Raw genomic sequence first — 17,085 nt, forward strand, 5'->3', positions numbered from 1 at the left:
TTAAGTTTCACGCTCCTTGTGCCTCGCAAGAACTAAAGAAACCACTCTGATCTTTCTCCTCCTTGGATCCTCACTCTGCTGAAATCAACTCAATCAGTATACTACCTGCTACTCTCACTCATTATTTCCTTGAACCCATGCATTCAGCGCTTGGTTTGCAGGGCTATGGGGAGAGCGTGGGGGAGTGGGATTGAATCGGATAGCACTTTTCAAAGAGCCAGTACAGTCACGATGGCCCGAATGGCCTCCTTCTGTGCTGTATAATTCTATGATTCTATGAAGTCCCATGATGAATTGGTTTGAACACTCGCCTCGCAAGCGAGAGGACCTGGGTTCATTTCCTGGGCAGGGCAATATCTTAAACCCAAGCACCACTGTATAGCAAGCAGTAAGTGGGAACCTGATTATTGGTGGATTGCTTTCCGGGGGTAATAATCCCTCAAAAAAAATTGTGGTCACTCTCCACGACTGCTTGTGAGTCACTTGCTTTGCGCAATTGGTCGCCGGGTTTCTCCTACAAAATACACAGTGAATCCACTTTACAATATATTCTGAGAAGGGCTTTGAGACATCTCAACGATGTGATAAGGCACTACATCAAATGCAAGGATTATTATTATTTAACTGTGGCAAGACATGGATGGAATTGGGTCTCAATTTATTCTGGAATATTGACATTGGGCAAAGTACCTGGAGACTGACCTGCGAGCAGTAGAATCAGGACAGTGCAGGGTAGTCAGACCCAACCTGGATACAGCAAATCTGGATCCGATCTAGTAAATACGTAACCTTTTAGTGCCCCTGCTAGTGTATCTTCCGAATCGGCAGTGAAACCATGTGCTTTGAACACAGATAGATTCACTCGCCGTGTACATGTGTGATTGATTACATCAGTACAAATGCAGGAGGACTGAGGAGGGGCTCGAGGGAACATCAGCAGGGCTAGGTGCAGCTGACACTCCGCTTTGAACACTGACCTCTTGGAACTGATCGAAGAAGCAAGATTTAAACCAAGATGTGGCACTGGGACCAAATCCAAGCCTTTGAAGTTTACAACAAAGAATTCCATCACGGTCCAGGGATATTTATTTAGTCCAGCAGTATTATAGCCTCATCTTGACATATTCCCAAAGCCGTGTCAATAATTTGACAGGAACTGTATGTGTGTATATAAGGGTGGGGGGGGAATAACACAGGGACCAAAGATGTAGTGTGAAACCAGACTGACCACTCCCAGAAGGAGATGTACCATTAAGAGCCCCTTAAAGTGAGACTCTTGGTATGAGGGGCCCCTTTAAGGAGGAAATTACATCATCAGAGCCATCTTAAAGAAAGGATGTGTTATCACCAAATGTTCCCTGTTTTTATATATTNAAAAACAATCTTGGAGGCAAGGATCTCTCTGAGTCATAATAATCCTTGCATTGATATAACACCCCCAATGTCAAAACATCTCAAAGCACTTCACAAATAATTGCTATCAAGTGTACTTGTAGCAGTCAATTTGTGTTCAGCAATATACAACAAACAGCTATGAAGAGAATGACAGATTAATCTGGAGTATTATTGGCCACGTTACTAGGATGAACACAATTCTCTTTTTGAATAGTGTCTCAGGATCTTTAATGTCCCCCTGAGCAAGCAAAAGGGGCCTTGGTGTAATGCCTCATCCAGAGGAGGATCACACTTCTGACAATGCGGTTCAGTAGAATATCAGTGGAGTCCTATAGGTCAGTGGTTAGAGCACTCGCTTTGCAAGTGAGAGACCTGAGTTCAGTTCCAGGAAGGGCGAAACCTTGGGCAAGTTTCCTTACTCCACACGCCTAATAATAATCCCTCCAAAAAACAAAACAATAATAAATTGGTCATTTTCAATCCATGACTGTTTGTGGGACATTGCTGTGCACAATTGGCTGCCGCGTTCGCCCACAAATATACAGTCAATTCACTTTACAGTATATTCTGTAAAGCGCTTTGAGACTTCTAGAAGACGTGAAAAGCGCTATATCAAATGCAAGGATTATTATTATTATCAGTCTGCGAGTTCGATGTCCCAATGCTTGGCTTGAATCCAACCTTCTAAACCAGAGATGAGAGTGCTACCAATTGAGCCAAGTTGATACTGTCAAATACCCCGGAGGCTGGGCTTGTTCTGGGTAAGAGAAAATAATAGTAATAATACTTACATTTGATATAGTCCCTATAACATCAAGAATAACTCAAAGTACATCACAAGGTTTCTGTGAATTGCTGCGACTGTGAATTTGTATTTATGCATACCAAAGTCCCACAAATAGCTAGTAGGTGGATGACCAATTTATTTGGCGGATAATTGGCCAGAACACTGCGAGAAACTCCCTTATGTTTTTGCATATTTCCTTGGAATCTTTAATGTCCACTTGAACGTACTGTTAGAACACCAGTTTAACATCTCAACCAGAGAACGGTCACAGCCAACACTCTAGCACACGCTTAGCAAAGACCTGGAGTGTTAGCCTAGACTATAAGCTCAAAGTCCTGATGTGGGGCTTGAAATCTCAACCTTCTGACTGAATGTTGTAACTGTATGAATGGGGAGATTACGTGACTCCATCCCATCTAAATGTAGAAACAAGCATCTCTTGTTTTTCTCAGTTGAATGGACAACTGACTCATGATATGTGGAGTACACGGCCATTCCAGGAATGGTGACAATATTGAGCTGCTGCCTTTCCACTTAATCAAACAATTCACTCAAAGTGTAAATGAGCACATTGCTGCAGATGTTCGAAGATACAAAGTGAGTGCTTATTCAAAAGGATTTGGAAGGGGACTTTGGTTCCTTGGGAGCTCACGGTCATGGCAGACCATGTTGTTTCTCAGCCAGCGGTGCAGGGAACGTGGAAGTCTCATTGATAATGAAGCAATCAGCATCTTCCTCCCAGTTCATTTATTTGATGCCTTCCTATTCATGTTGTTAGGAAATAGTGGCCCCACAATAACAGAACAGATTATATCAGCCCATATGTCAGTAAACCTCTTGCTAGATCCTAACCAGATGCTCTAGACAATGCAATTGCAGAATGATGTAAGATTAATTTTGCACTGTTATACTCACCTCACAGTGCGGGCTTGGAAGATTATTATTGCCTTTTGCTTTGAAGCTGGGCCTATGGTCTCCCATGGGAGTGGGCTAATATTTAAACAATTCCAGCTACAGGTCCATTAGCCATGGTTTTTGCATGACCTCATGTGCAAGCTCCTCTGTAATTCATTAAAAGGTTGCAAATGCTGCCGATTCTCCTTTAAGGTTCATTGTAATTTGGGGGAGCAATTAGTTCCATTTTTCCCATTTGTTGACATCTGTTGTATTTCAGACATTACACGTTAGGATGTATTAATAGAGCAAATGGCACAATGGAGTGCAGGCAGCATCTCCCTGGGTGTACCTGGGTTGTGCCTCACCAAATGGAAGGCTTATGAGATGTTTAAAAGCCTGAGTCTTGTCAGTTATCCAGCCTCCTCTCTGTTTGGTAAGTCCGTGCACCCAGCTTTGTTATTGCGGTTCACAATGACAAGAAAACATTAATGGGGAAGGTTACAGCTTTCTGCAGAGCAGCCTAGTTTTGACCATCTAAGGAAATCATAAGTAGTTATTCGCAGAAAATGAGCTGTTAATGAGGCCACTGGTGTTTCCCTTTTTTCCTCAAGGAAAATAAATGGCTGCAGGTTCTCGAAGAGTTACCTGGGGGTGAATTAGGCAGCGCAGGTGTTAATGAGGGAGATACTGGAGAATGGCTGGTGCCAATGGAACAGGGCCTCAGTAGAGGTGGGTGCCTTCAGGACAGGAAGAAAGAATAGTAAATCTTTCTGCTATTTTGCTTCAACAAGAGGCAAAGAGCCATTTCAGATCAAAGCCCTGCTTAATTTAATCAAACTACTAATGAATCCTTTAACAGAAGGCTTTGCCAGTGGGATGTTAAATCTGACTGAATTGCATTAATGAACATTGTGTGCACAGACTTGCCAAACAGAGGGTAGGCTGAATAACTCACTGACTCAGCCTTCATTCTGACCCTTAATCCGTCTACAGTTTGGTGAGGCACAAAAGGGCACCCAGTAAGTCTGACCTGTTTGCCGCATTCCTGGAATACAGGATTCTCAGGCTGTCCCTGAGTACCACACAATCTCCATAATCTTCAATCTTGTAGTTCGAATATTGCAGAATAAATAGTGTAAAATGGATACCTTTAAAAGAGGGATCTAACCGCCAATCTTAATTGTGATAATATTCCACTGTCGAAAACGGAGGAAGGAAGTTTCCAGTTTGAAGCAGTTCACATCCCATCAGAGTTGATCTCTTTCTAATCTTCTCACAAACGTTCTACTATGGACTTCAATTATTATCCACTTTTCAATCCTCCTTCATTGTCGCCAAAGAAGAAACTTCCTGCATCTCAAGATCTTCGGTGTATTTCGCTCTCTATTTACCATGTTAAAGTCCTTTTTTGGTGGTCAGTCGGAGGTCTGACCCATGCAGAAACCCATCACCATGCTTAAGAGTAACCAAACCAAACTGAGAGTCCCACATATGTATGCCACCTGTACATGGAAATATCCCTGTATCTGTACTGGGGAACTGTTGGGAGTCTAATCAGCTAAAACTGCATAGCTTGCCATTGAGAGCACTCTGGAAAGCTTCCCGTTGCTTGTCCAACTAGGATCATCCTACCCACGAGGGCAAGGTTAACAGGAACTGAGTAGGAGGGATCTTTGCTCCCTATGTTTGGTCTAAATTCTGACAATGATGACCCAGGCTGGCTGGTCTACCATCCACAGTGCCCTGGAGTACTGCAGACACGCCTGGCTCAGCAAACCAAACTCCTGAGACTCCCGCAAAGGATTGACTTGATTCTGACATTCCATTGCCAAGCAGCACCAGGGAGACTCTGCTTACCTCCCCCACTCTCTCCCCCTTCCCCCCACCATCCCCCCACCAAGACAGTCAAGGTGCTTTGAAGGATAAAGCTAGGAAATGCTGCAAGTATCGCAGATTAATCAGCATCTGAGAGACTGAAAGAGAAAGATTAGTTGACATTTTGACTACAACCCTTGAATGGATAACGTCATAGGCAGAGTGTATGGCCAATGTATATAAAAATTTCTTTACATTGATCTTAACACGAAGAGCGTTGGAAAATTGCAAATTGAGTCATGTTGGCTCAGGCATATGTGATGTATGTAGTGTAAAGTATGATTTACAGAGTAACTCAGGAAATTAAATGTCTGCAGGGCAGTGAGGAAATAAATGAATTTCTGATAACTATTTTTAGGACTTTCATAAATACAGAGGCTGTAATTAAGGACTGTTATTCCGATATTTCAAAATGAGCGAGTCAAAAATCAGGGAATTCTAGACTCGCTGAAGAGAAATGCTTAAGAGAAGCTACAGAAACAAGTCTGTGTTGGTGTTTTTCTCTACGTGATCCACCGAACAATCCCATGCTTCCGATTTGTTCTCCCAGAGCCTTTAGTTTTTCATATTTCCTCTCGAACTACCGCCCCATCTCCAACCTCCCTTTTCTTTCCAAGGTTCTAGAATGATTCGTTAATTCCCAGCTTTGCTCCTTCCTCTCCCACCACTCGCTCTACGAACCCCTCCAAATGGGTTTCCGTGCTGTCCAAAGTGACAAATGACATTTTGTCCATCTGTGACCAGGGCTCCCTCTGTCTCCTCCTCCTCTTTGACCTCTCTGCTATCTTGGACAGTATCAACCATTCTATCCTCCTCTGCTGCCGCTAATCTCACCTCAATCGTCATGGTCCTGTCTTTGACTGGTTCAAATCCTACCTTTCGCACTGTTTCCACTTTGTCTCCATGAACAGCTTCTCCTCTAGCCCCCGCACCATCTATTGCGGAGTTTCTTCAGGGCTCTGTCCTTGGTCTTCTCCTCTTCAACATCTACATGCTCCCTCTTGATGACATTATCTGCAGACATGGGGTCAACTTCCATATGTATGCGGATGACATCCAACTCCATCTCTCTGCCTCCACCCTCAACTCCAGGACTACTGCTGCCCTGATGGAATGTCCGTCAGACATCAAGAGAGAGCTAACCTTCTCCAGTCAAACATCAACAAGACCGAAGCTCTCCTAATTGGCTCCCACGCCTCTGGCGCTGGTAGCCTCATCATCCATGGATGCGCACGCCACCTCACTGAGCCTGTCCGGAACCTTGCCGTCTTATTCGATGCCCAACTGTCGATTCTACCCCACATCGGTGTAACATAGTTACATTTGCAGATGACTCCAACTGTGGAATCAGAAGAGAGCTTAATAGGGCTTGCACATGGTCTGATAACTAGCAAATTAAGTTTAATACTGTAAATGCAAGGTACTGCATACAGGATTCAAGAATAGGAAACACAAGAACTCCATAAATAGGACTGAACTGCCCAAAGGGGAAGCTGAAAAGATCTAGGAGTATCAGTGACTCATCGTCCACTATGTCAAAACAATGTGAGGCAGCAATAAAGAAAGGCAAACAGGGCTATATTGATAAATCAGTTGAGTGTAGATCCTCAAACATCATAATTAGGCTGTACAGGCTCTGGTCAGACCACACCTTGAATCCTGCATAGAGTTTTGGTCACTACAACACAAGGAGACTGCCCAGAAGAGCAACGAGGATGATCCCCAAAAATCTAAGATAGAAATTAGGGGATCAAAAAGAGAATTTAGACAGAACCGCTTCACACAGTGAGCCACAAACAGCTCTGAAGTGAGTGACCAATTCTATCTGGAGGATTGTTGGCCAGGACACTTGGAGAAACTCCCTTCTCTTTTCGAATAATGCCATAGGATGTTTAACATCCACTTGAACAGGCAGACAGGATCTAGGTTTAATGTTTCATCTGAAGGACGGCACCTCTGCATTGGAGTCACCAAATGGAGCATATGGTGACACCATAGAGTGTCACATAGACTATTAACCCAGTGGGGCTTGAACCCACAACCTTCTGACTCAGAGGAGAGAGTGCTCCCAACTGAGCCAGGCTGACAGCTGACTCACACCAGGCCAAACAACAGCAAAGCAGACATGTAAAAGAACATCTCTGTCAGAAACAACAACAAAATTACATTTGCATAATGCCTTTCACATCAGGAGGACGTCCCAAGGAAACCAGAGACCAGTAGATTTACACAGGGATGTGTTCTGGACACTATGTGTACACTATTCCTCAACACTACACAGTACTAGGGATTTTATAGTATCATCAAACTGCAATGGAAATTTTAGATGCATACAAGAGATTAACAGCATTCCAATATTTTGGTGGGTTTATTATATTTAAATGAGTCAAAACATTGGTAGCTGGATTCCAATGTAAGGTGATATACAGTGGAATAGGAAATAGCAAATGTGCTCACAGTGAAGTTGTTAACAAAGGTGGGAAAGGACTTGGGTGTGGTTATTGGCCAATAAATAATTCACTACCTAATCACTGTGAAGGAATGAAAGTTCCTGTGCCCACGGGCGAGTACTAGTAAATGAAGTCTCCCAAACATGGTATTACACTGTGATTCATCGCTGTAAACCCTGAACCACTGGTTCTGTTAAACTCCAGNTTTTTTTTAACATTTTGTTGACTGCAAAACCTGCCTTTTTCAGTCCAATGAAAATAAAACACTGTTTAAAATAAACAGCTGCTCCTACTTTCCAACAACAACCACAAAATTACATTTGCATAGCGCCTTTCATGTCGGGAGGACGTCCTAAGGCGCTGGAAATTTTTTTTTGGCCAGCCCGGTCTCTGCCACATGCAGAAACCCATCACCCTGCTTAAGAGAATAGAGAATTCCATGCATCCCATCTACACATGGAAATTCCAGATAGATTTGTTCCAAAATGGAAAGTGGAAAAGAAAGGGAAGGACCAGATCGCTTATGACTGGTGCTTGTACTTTGGTGACTAGTGCTTACTTTCCGTGGGAGATCAGAAAAGGTGGGTTAATCAAGAAATGAAGTTGTCACTCGTGACTTCCGAATAACAGCACATAACACTTGCCGTGCTAATATTTCACACATTTGTAATTAGTGTACATTTTAACAGTATAGGCTGTTAATGGGCACTGCAGGGTTAAGCAAATCTGCCATAGCCGCAGAATTAAATTGTGGCATGAGCAAAATCTTCAGATCTGGGTGCTGTTACTGTGAATCCCAGTGCAAGTTACAGCTGCCTTGAATTTGCTTTTGCCACAGGGTCCTTGAGAGATCCTGGCAGGGATTATGCTGACATTGCTTGGAGAACAGTCTCAAATTGAATACAGGAGGGATACAAACTTCACGCTTCACTCAATTTTCCAAAAAAAATAAGAGCTCAACTGTTGTCAACGTAGTAGAAACTCTGCAAAAGCAGGATTTCCAAACATTCAGATGCAGGCAATCCTCTGGAAGTCCTGTGGTCTACATCAGTCATCAGTCATTTCCATTCCCCCATGCAGAGGTCCTCTGATCTTATATGTTATAGCTATAGTCTGCCAAGTTTGCTTGTATAACATTTCACCTAGTTTCTAATTGATCTCATTCTGTAAAGCATTTTGAGACATTTCTTTTACATACAGAAGTTATGTAAATTATTACAAATTGTTTGTAACTGCACAATTTTCTGCATGTATTCATTGATCATTTCAGCCTAACTTCATCATTTGAGCCAAACTGACTGCAAGGACAATTTTTAAATGTCCAAGGGTCACTAACAGTTGGATTTGATACAGCCACCTGACTGTATCAGTCATTTTATGGTTTCACAATTTTACTGAAAATTTCAGGGATTTCATGAAATCTCTGGTTTCACAACTTTACTGTAACATATATACATAGCAGGAAACAATCAACTGACTCTGGATGAGAGAGAGAGAGAGAGAGAGTGGGTGAGAGAGCGAATGAGCGAGTACAGTTAATTGATTATTCATAACCTCCATAATTAACACTGAATTTGTAAATTAATCCAGGGAATAAAACAATTGAAAGATCTAGGGCAGAGGATGTGTGGTGTGAGGTTAACCTGAATTATACTTCTTCTTGAATTTTAAAGTAATGTATCACCCTGCCTCAGTTTTTAGCATTCTTACTTCCAGAAGGTTATGGCTTCAAGCCCCACATCATGACCTTGAACTCACATGGACTGACTCTGTCCTGAGATGTGCTGCATTACAGAAGGTGCTGTTCTTCAGATGAAATGTTAAACTAAGGTCCCTTGCTGCCTGTTCAAGTGGATGTTAGAGATCCCATGGCACTATTCAAACAGAGAATGGAGTTTCTCTCAGAGTCTTCAACAGTCATCCAGATTTTTGTAAAAATAATTCACTCAATGATTGTTTGTGGGGCAATACGTATACAAATCAGCTGCTATGTTTTGCCAACAAATACACTTTCAATACACTTTACAGTAAAATCCTGTGAAGAGCTTTGAGATGTTTTGTTGACATGATAAAAGTGTTATGTTAAATGTAAGGATTATTGATATAACTCTCCCTTTCTCTCCTAAAGCCATGTTCTCAATGCACAGGATTGATATGGTTTCACTGACACGAGTGGCCATTTTCTGCGTGTATGAGCACAGTCAGTAAGCTCAGATGACCGTCCTCTGTCCTTTATTTATTATTATGCGACTTTCACACGCAAACATTTTTCAGCAGAGATCACTGGATAGAAATCAGCAGCAGAAATTGTGTACCACACTGATCAATGGCTTTACCTTGGAATGAGCTATGTTAAGACATTTTCTACACATTCTTAATCAAGAAGAAATCCTATGGTCAGTAAAGTTGGGAAAAGCCCTAGCCAATTTGGGACTGCACCCATTCACCCCTGAATACATTCACCTCCTTTCCCCAGACACACAGTCCTGACCTGGAAAAGGCAGGAAATATTTCTTGATACAGACGCACACAGAGTCAGCCTAGATACAGCAGTGCCTCACAAACTGAGCTGGATGCTTTGTTTTCTTGTTGCAGCCTTTCCAAGGAGATGGCTGGTGTGACACAATCAACAACAGAGCATACTGTCAGTACGACGGAGGAGACTGCTGCCCTTCAACCCTATCTTCCAGAAAGGTAAGACCGCAGACCGTTCAACAATCTTCTTAGAAAAAAAATGATCATGTGGTGTGACAGGGTAAGAAAGGCAACAATATCCTAACACAAGTTGCAGGGTGTTGAAACAAAGTCAGCATTAGCACGGTTTTACTTTGACAACGATTAACTGCGGCACAGTTATCTTCAGATCAGAGGGGCACAATTATGTTTGTAAAATAATTTAATCAGATAAATAGATTGAATTAAGTGGGTTACGTAATAAATAGTTGCAGATAAATCAGAGGCTAGCTTTGTTCAATGAATTTTGTAATTATAGTTCATTCAGTGAAGATTACAGTGCATTGATTCTCCCCTACACACACCAAAGTGTTCCAAGACGTTACTCTATGTAAAGAGCGCTATACAAGTACAAGTTGTTATTGTATACCGTATTATCTTCTAACCACTGAACCCAACATACACTTGTAGTATATGATAATATTATAATAATAATAATCCTTGCATTTGAAATAGCCGCTTATCATGTTGTTGAGACATCTCAAAGCGCTTCACGGAATGCACTATAAAGCGAATTGAATGTGTATTTTGTGAGTGAAATGCGGCAGCCATTTGTGCACAGCTGTACACACAGTTGTTGATTCAGTGACCAAATTATTATATATTTTTTAACCCCTGGAAAGCGATCTGCCAATTAACTAACAACCGTATTCCTACTTACTGCTAGGTAAATAGAAGGCATGTGGAGTAAGGAAACTTGCCTAAGGTTTTGATCCTCCCAGGAATCGAACCCGGGTCCTCTCGCTTGCGAGGCGAATGTTTTAACAGCAACAACTTGCATTTATATACCGACCTTCACGCAGGGTAGCGTCTCGGAGCGCTATGCTCCCGGACTCCACATATATTACAAAGGTTTGCATACTGCACCGTATTAGCTGTCTGGCTGCAACGTAAGCCCACAACTGTTTTACTAAGAACCACGGAAATCAGAATAAAATTTTACAGACCAAGCCTCTCTTAGTGACCAGCACTCGCTGGACTCAGTCAAACTCTGATCACTACATGGCAAACATGCAGATTGCTGGCATTAAAATTGGGTGTTGGTTTCCAGTACATATGGTCTGAGTTTTAGCTGCCTTTGTTTTCTCCTTTTCCTCCTAAGTAAATCAGTCTGTTACATTACCTTAGGTGTTAGCCCATTTGAACAAGATGGACTCATTTCGCTTTTTGATGAAGAGCTGCCAGAAGTCCTGTTTTGGAGGAGTCTAATGATCTTCTTCTTACTGGTCCCCTTAATATTGTTTTAACCAAAAGTTACTAGCTGTTGCAGGTTGGGGACAGATTCCAGAAAGGCAGAGATTTGGAAGTCTCTCTCTGTATCAGATATATACAAGAAAAACTTCCTACATCAAACTGCAATGATCAAAGGCCTGTGTTTCTTTTCTTTGCAACCTAATTATTGGCATTTTCATTGGGCAGAAACTTGGTAATCAGTCCTCAGTATGGTTCCAAAATCAATCCCCAAGGCGGTGGGAGATGATGAAATCTAGCCATAGGAGTGTTACATTAAGAGGCAAATTTTTCAGTGCATTGACCCTGTCTTCTAGCGAGGAAGAACTCTTACAAAACTGCATTCTGGAGCGAGCAGTACTCTTAGGTACTGCTTTAATAAGAAGGCTTTCTTCCTATACAGACATTAAGAATGGGCCTTCACCCCAAGGCTGCTCAGCGGGCTCCGGCCTGCTTCACGTCCCCCGCCTTGCTCGCCCCACTATTGGTGGGCGGGCCTTCCGCCACTCTGCACCCACCCTCTGGAACTCCATCCCGCAGTCCCTCAGTCTCATTCCCTCCCTCACCACCTTCAAGACTCACTTCAAGACCCTCCTCTTCGACGGTGCTTTTGACCTCCCTGCTTCCCCCCCTACCCTCCACCCTCCCCCACCCCAACCCTCAGCTCGGGTCAGTAACTCTGTCTGTCCAACGCCTTGGGACGTCCTCCCTTCGTGAAAGGCGCTATACAAATGTAATTTTTTTGTTGTTGTTCATTTCAAATTCCTCACGAATTTGTGTACAAATCACTTCATGTCCTGGGGCCTCCCTATGTCTCCAACCTGCTTTCAGCCCAATTCACTACCCATCATCTTTGTTCAGCTGGCTCCATCCTCCAGCACATTCCTCGTCCCTCCACTCCACCATCGGCGTCTATGCCCCTTGACCCCAAAATTATGGAACTCACTTTTTCAATCCCCCCGCCTTGCCTCTTCTTTCTCTGTTTTCAGGTCACACATGAAGATGTTCCTCTTCGATCGTTCCCCCTCTGTTTAGCTCGGTGACAAGCTACACCACTGTTAAGTTCTCTGAGATGCTACCCCATATGAAGGGCCCTGTATAAATTCAAGTTGATCTTGTTGAATGGTCCAAATTCCTCCAATAGTAATATATGAGAAATTGTTTGGGATTATTTAGAAATACTGTTCTGTTGGGGGCATGTTACATTTCCTAGTGAATGGGGCAGACCATATCACAAGTGGTAAAAGTTTTGAGGAAGAAATAGGAAAAAAACTTATTTCACTTAGTAAAATAAATTATTGGGAATAAACATTTGGATGGAGTGTGATCTCTCCATACGTTAGCAACCAGCTGTAGGTATAGACATGTGTAACAGCTCACATCATCTGGTATTATTAAAATTCTTGGTAGTCCAATACAGTTCCAGTTACAGATACACTATGGTGGTGCCTGAGTGATGCTGAAAGTGACTTCTTATATAAGCAGATGAGTGATGGTAATGGAGGTAGTTAGGAGAGAATATTCTACATAATGCAAATCCACTGTCAGAAAATTGTGGTCAAACTCAAACTACCAGAGGGAAAGTGAATGATCAAGAGGGTGAGAAATCAGAGAGAGAAAGAGAGAGAGAAAAGATCAAACACAGAAAATAAATATTGAAAAAAGATGAAAAGAACCTAAGAAATTCAAGAATAGAAAGCATAAAGAACACTTTTGAATGATTAAATATCTTTTCAGTGTGTCAGGGAAAAATGTGCTTTGTCGGTAAGGAACTACTTTATTGCCTGTGAATTGACCTTGATGGTGTTGGCAATGTGGTGCCTGACTTGGACCTCTTTCAAAACAATAACTTTTTCTCAACCATATCTGTTCTGGGATCCCTGTGTGCACACGGAACAATGTGACAATCTCACCTATTGGAGCCTGTGCCAGTGTAGAGAGCGACCCTCACATCTTTTGAGAGTTTCACTCTATTTTGAAACTGACAAAAAACACTTTATTATCAGAATGATGACTTGATTATTGACTGATCTTAGTGTGATCAGGCCAGTGTGATGAATGGAGGATGCCAGTAAATAATTCAGAATTTGTATCAGCATTAAGAATGCCTGTCGTCTTGCTTTGTGGGCATATTCACAGTGTAGTTACAAGTATGAAGAATGGGCGTGTGAGCAAGGTAGCAGTAAAGAACTGGATGGGCTTGTTTGAGATCTGGCCCATGTGCTCAGACTCTGCATGTTTGAAAGAGGTACCTTGGAATTTTTATTTTCCCGCTGCTCTTGACAACTTGAGTGTAGGAAGCATATCAAGCTCAGTGACCCTACCTGAGATCACTACATCATGGAACAGAATGTGAAACGCCGTAGACTTACATAATCGTCACAGGTCACGGGTTTTGTTTCATTGCCTTGAAACATGATTCATGCTGTTCAATAATGCATGCAAACTTCTGAATGGCTCAGTGCAGGTTCGACCCCATGGGCCTATTGCAGCCAAATATCGCACCTTGTAGACTCATTCCTTGAAACAAGTGTGAGTTTCTCCAGCAGTTTAATTAGATGATGAATTTATGTGCCACTGGAAAGTGGCACATTTGTTTCCTGGTCTGGACTGGGCTGTGTTTACTGGTGTCAGCTTGAATAATATTATAATATTGGCTTTGATATCATGGACAAAGGAGAGGGAGGACATTCAGTCAACATTCCTGCTCCTGATCACTATTCACGTATGCTCTGCTGAACTTTTCAACTGCTGAACTCACAGACAAATTTCAGATTTGAAGAATGGGCACATGGTAGAGGGAAACAAGTACATAGGAACAGGGGTAGGCCATTCAGCCCCTCGAGCCTGTTCCGCCATTCTATTAGAATCTATTAGGCTGATCTGTACCTCAACTCCAATTACCCACCTCTGCCGCATATCCTTGATAGCCTTACCTAACAAAACCCTATCCACCTCAGTCTTGAAAATTGTTATTGGATCCAGCATCCACAGCCTTTTGGGGGAGAGAGTTCCAGATTTCCATTTCCCCGCGCGCTCAGAACCAGAACCACAGCCCAGGATGAGTTGGGGGAATGGGATTTGTTAATTAAACTTCTCAGCTCACTGGGAGATTGAGAGGAATACTGATGATTCCTAGTGGTCGGTCAGTGCTGGACTGGGGTGCTCTCCACCAGTGGACTTCATCACATACTGGATGTTCTGTGCAGGTTTCCCCCCTTTCTTTGTAATGAGCTCAAACTCTTCCACGGTTTCCCTGCAGGTCATTCCATTTGCTGCTGACTGCGAACAACAGGAAGAATGCACATGTCGGGACCCGAATGCTGAGGAGAACCTTCAGAAACAAAGAGGGCTGGAAGTGCACTAACACCGCTGAAAGTGGAGGAGGGATGGGAGCAGACACAACAGCACAATTCAGACACGGATGCCCCAGCCTCGGACTGGCACCATCCCAAACAAACATGTACCATATTTTTTTATACTCAGCCATAGTGAGGGAGAGGGAGGGAGGAGCAATGAGGGCATTGTTCATTTCCAGAAAAGACAAAACACGGCAGTGTTCTGCAGTCTGCCCTTCATTTGCCTTTGAGGTTATGTGCAATGATTGAATGCTGTTATCACATTTGAGAAATGCCTCTCTTTGCAAGATGCTATACGTGGTCTAAAGTGAGCATGATATTCAGTTTCGTTCAGTGACGGCAAGAAAAGCCGGGTGGTAAGGTCCCTGCTGTGTAGTTGCGCACTCCTTTAAGGTGATTGAGAGTGTTCAGGTGCACTGCCAAGTTCATCCTTATACTTAATCCTCGTTCTGCCTGACCCAGATGCTCTCTACAACTGCAAACATTCCACTTCCCCCCAAAGTGGTCAACCTTAAAAATAACCTTCACCTCAATGAACGAGCCACACTGATAGAATGCTTTGTGTCCACGATGAAGCCTCTCAGAATGCTGATATTTACCACAAAATATTGCTGCCCACTCTTACTGCGAACGAGAAGCAGTAGGTTTATATTTTGGGGTGAGCAAGGGGGGAAATCATTTAATGTTGAACTGCTACTGACCGGAAAAGACTGTCAAAGGAATTCAGTTTTCTTTCACTAAATTCTACTCCATTTACATTGGCTGAGCATGTGAAGTGTAAACGGTATGATTCCCTTGTCGTAGTGAAGAGGTTTGCCCCTCCATAACCTACCCCACCCTTATTTAATGGGAGGAGTGTCCTCGCTGCTGGCTGCTTTTGAATTTTATAGACATAAATACACTGTAGTGTGATATTAGACTCTAATGTGTGACAATTTCTACCTGAGTAAGGACTCCTAATGTAACCAGAGGTACGTCACTTTGACTGTATGATCTCCAAATCCTAGCAGCGTTCATGAATGTCTTCTTGATATAGNTTTTCTTTTCTTTTTAAGTAACCTCGTTAGAAACCACCAAATTATAGACCCCCCTCCTCCCCCACACCCATTGCTTGCAGCCATGCTATACATTCCAATAGCGCAGTCACATTCTGATAGATCAGTGACATGGTCAGTACTCTGATTGTAAAGCTTGGGTAGTCTTAACCTCGTCACTCATGGGCCTAGATCCCACAAAATACACAGTCACTCCACTTTACAGAAACTTGTGAAGCGCTTTACATGTTCTTCACATGACAAGTGATGTGCCGAATGCACAAATTATTATATTAAGCTTAACTCGTGTCAGCCTGGCTCAGTTGGTGGCATCTAGGTTGAAAGATTGAGTTCAAGTTCTTGTGTTGAAACTTTAATGTAACATCTGCAACATCAAAAGTCTCAAAGCAAATTAGGAATTGTTGACAATTGCATACAGTCGGTAAATGACAGCCATCTTTCACACAGCCATGAGATGAACAAGCAATTTATCTGGAGGATTGTTGGAGCAGCTCCTCTTCTTAAATAGTGTCATGGAATCTTTAATGTCCACCTGACCAGGCAGCGGGAACCTTCTCATCCAAAGAATGGCACCTCCAACAATCCTGCGCTCCCCTCAATGCTGCACTGGAGCATCAAGCTGGACTGTGCGCTCCAGTCCCAACATGGGGGCTCCAACCTATAACCTTAATAATAATAATAATCCTACATTTGATATAGAGCCTTATTATGTCGTTGAGACGTCTCAAAGCGCTTATAGATATATACATTGTAAAGTGGATTGTTGGTGTGTTTTGTGGGCGAAATGCGGCAGCCAATTGTGTACAGCAGTGTCCCACAAACAAACCTGTTGACCCAGTGTTCTACCAAATAAGCCAGGCTGTGTACTGCTTGCTCTCACTCCCTCCACTCTTACCACCGGAGGTAAGGCCATCAGCCACTACAGTCCTGCCCTCTTGAACTCTCGTCCCAAACCACTTCATCTCTCTCTCTCTCTCTGCTTTCAAACATTCCCCAGAAAGTCCAGCTTTTTGACCAGGCCTTTGGTCACATTGAGTTTCTACCCAAGAACAGACAGAGGGGACCTAAGGCTCATTTTCCACATATAAACACACTAGGATGGATGGAGGCATGGAATTACAGAGAAACTCAACCTGTAAAATGTACTCTCCAACTTAATAATAATAATAATCTTTGCATTTGATATAGTGCTTTTCACGTCGGGAGGACGTCCCAAAGCGCTTCACAGAACACACTGTAAAGTGAATTGACTGTATATTTGTGGGCAAACGCGGCAGCCAATTGCGCACAGCAATGTCCCACAA

The 17,085-nt window shown here is 42.8% G+C and overlaps 1 protein-coding gene across 1 annotated transcript in view; it reads left to right on the forward strand.

The window, feature by feature from the left end:
* Positions 1–15,485, forward strand: part of pappa2 (pappalysin 2) — a 130,455-nt gene extending 114,970 nt beyond the window's left edge. The window contains exons 15-16 of the mRNA XM_042334959.1: positions 10,000–10,098; positions 14,630–15,485. Coding sequence (XP_042190893.1) covers positions 10,000–10,098; positions 14,630–14,734 — 204 coding nt within the window. The 3' untranslated portion in view covers positions 14,735–15,485. The remainder of the gene's footprint in view (positions 1–9,999; positions 10,099–14,629) is intronic.
* Positions 15,486–17,085: the final 1,600 nt, after the last annotated feature.

Source organism: Callorhinchus milii, unplaced genomic scaffold (genome assembly GCF_018977255.1).
Source record: "Callorhinchus milii isolate IMCB2004 unplaced genomic scaffold, IMCB_Cmil_1.0 Scaffold5, whole genome shotgun sequence".
NCBI classification, from domain to species: Eukaryota; Metazoa; Chordata; class Chondrichthyes; order Chimaeriformes; family Callorhinchidae; genus Callorhinchus; species Callorhinchus milii.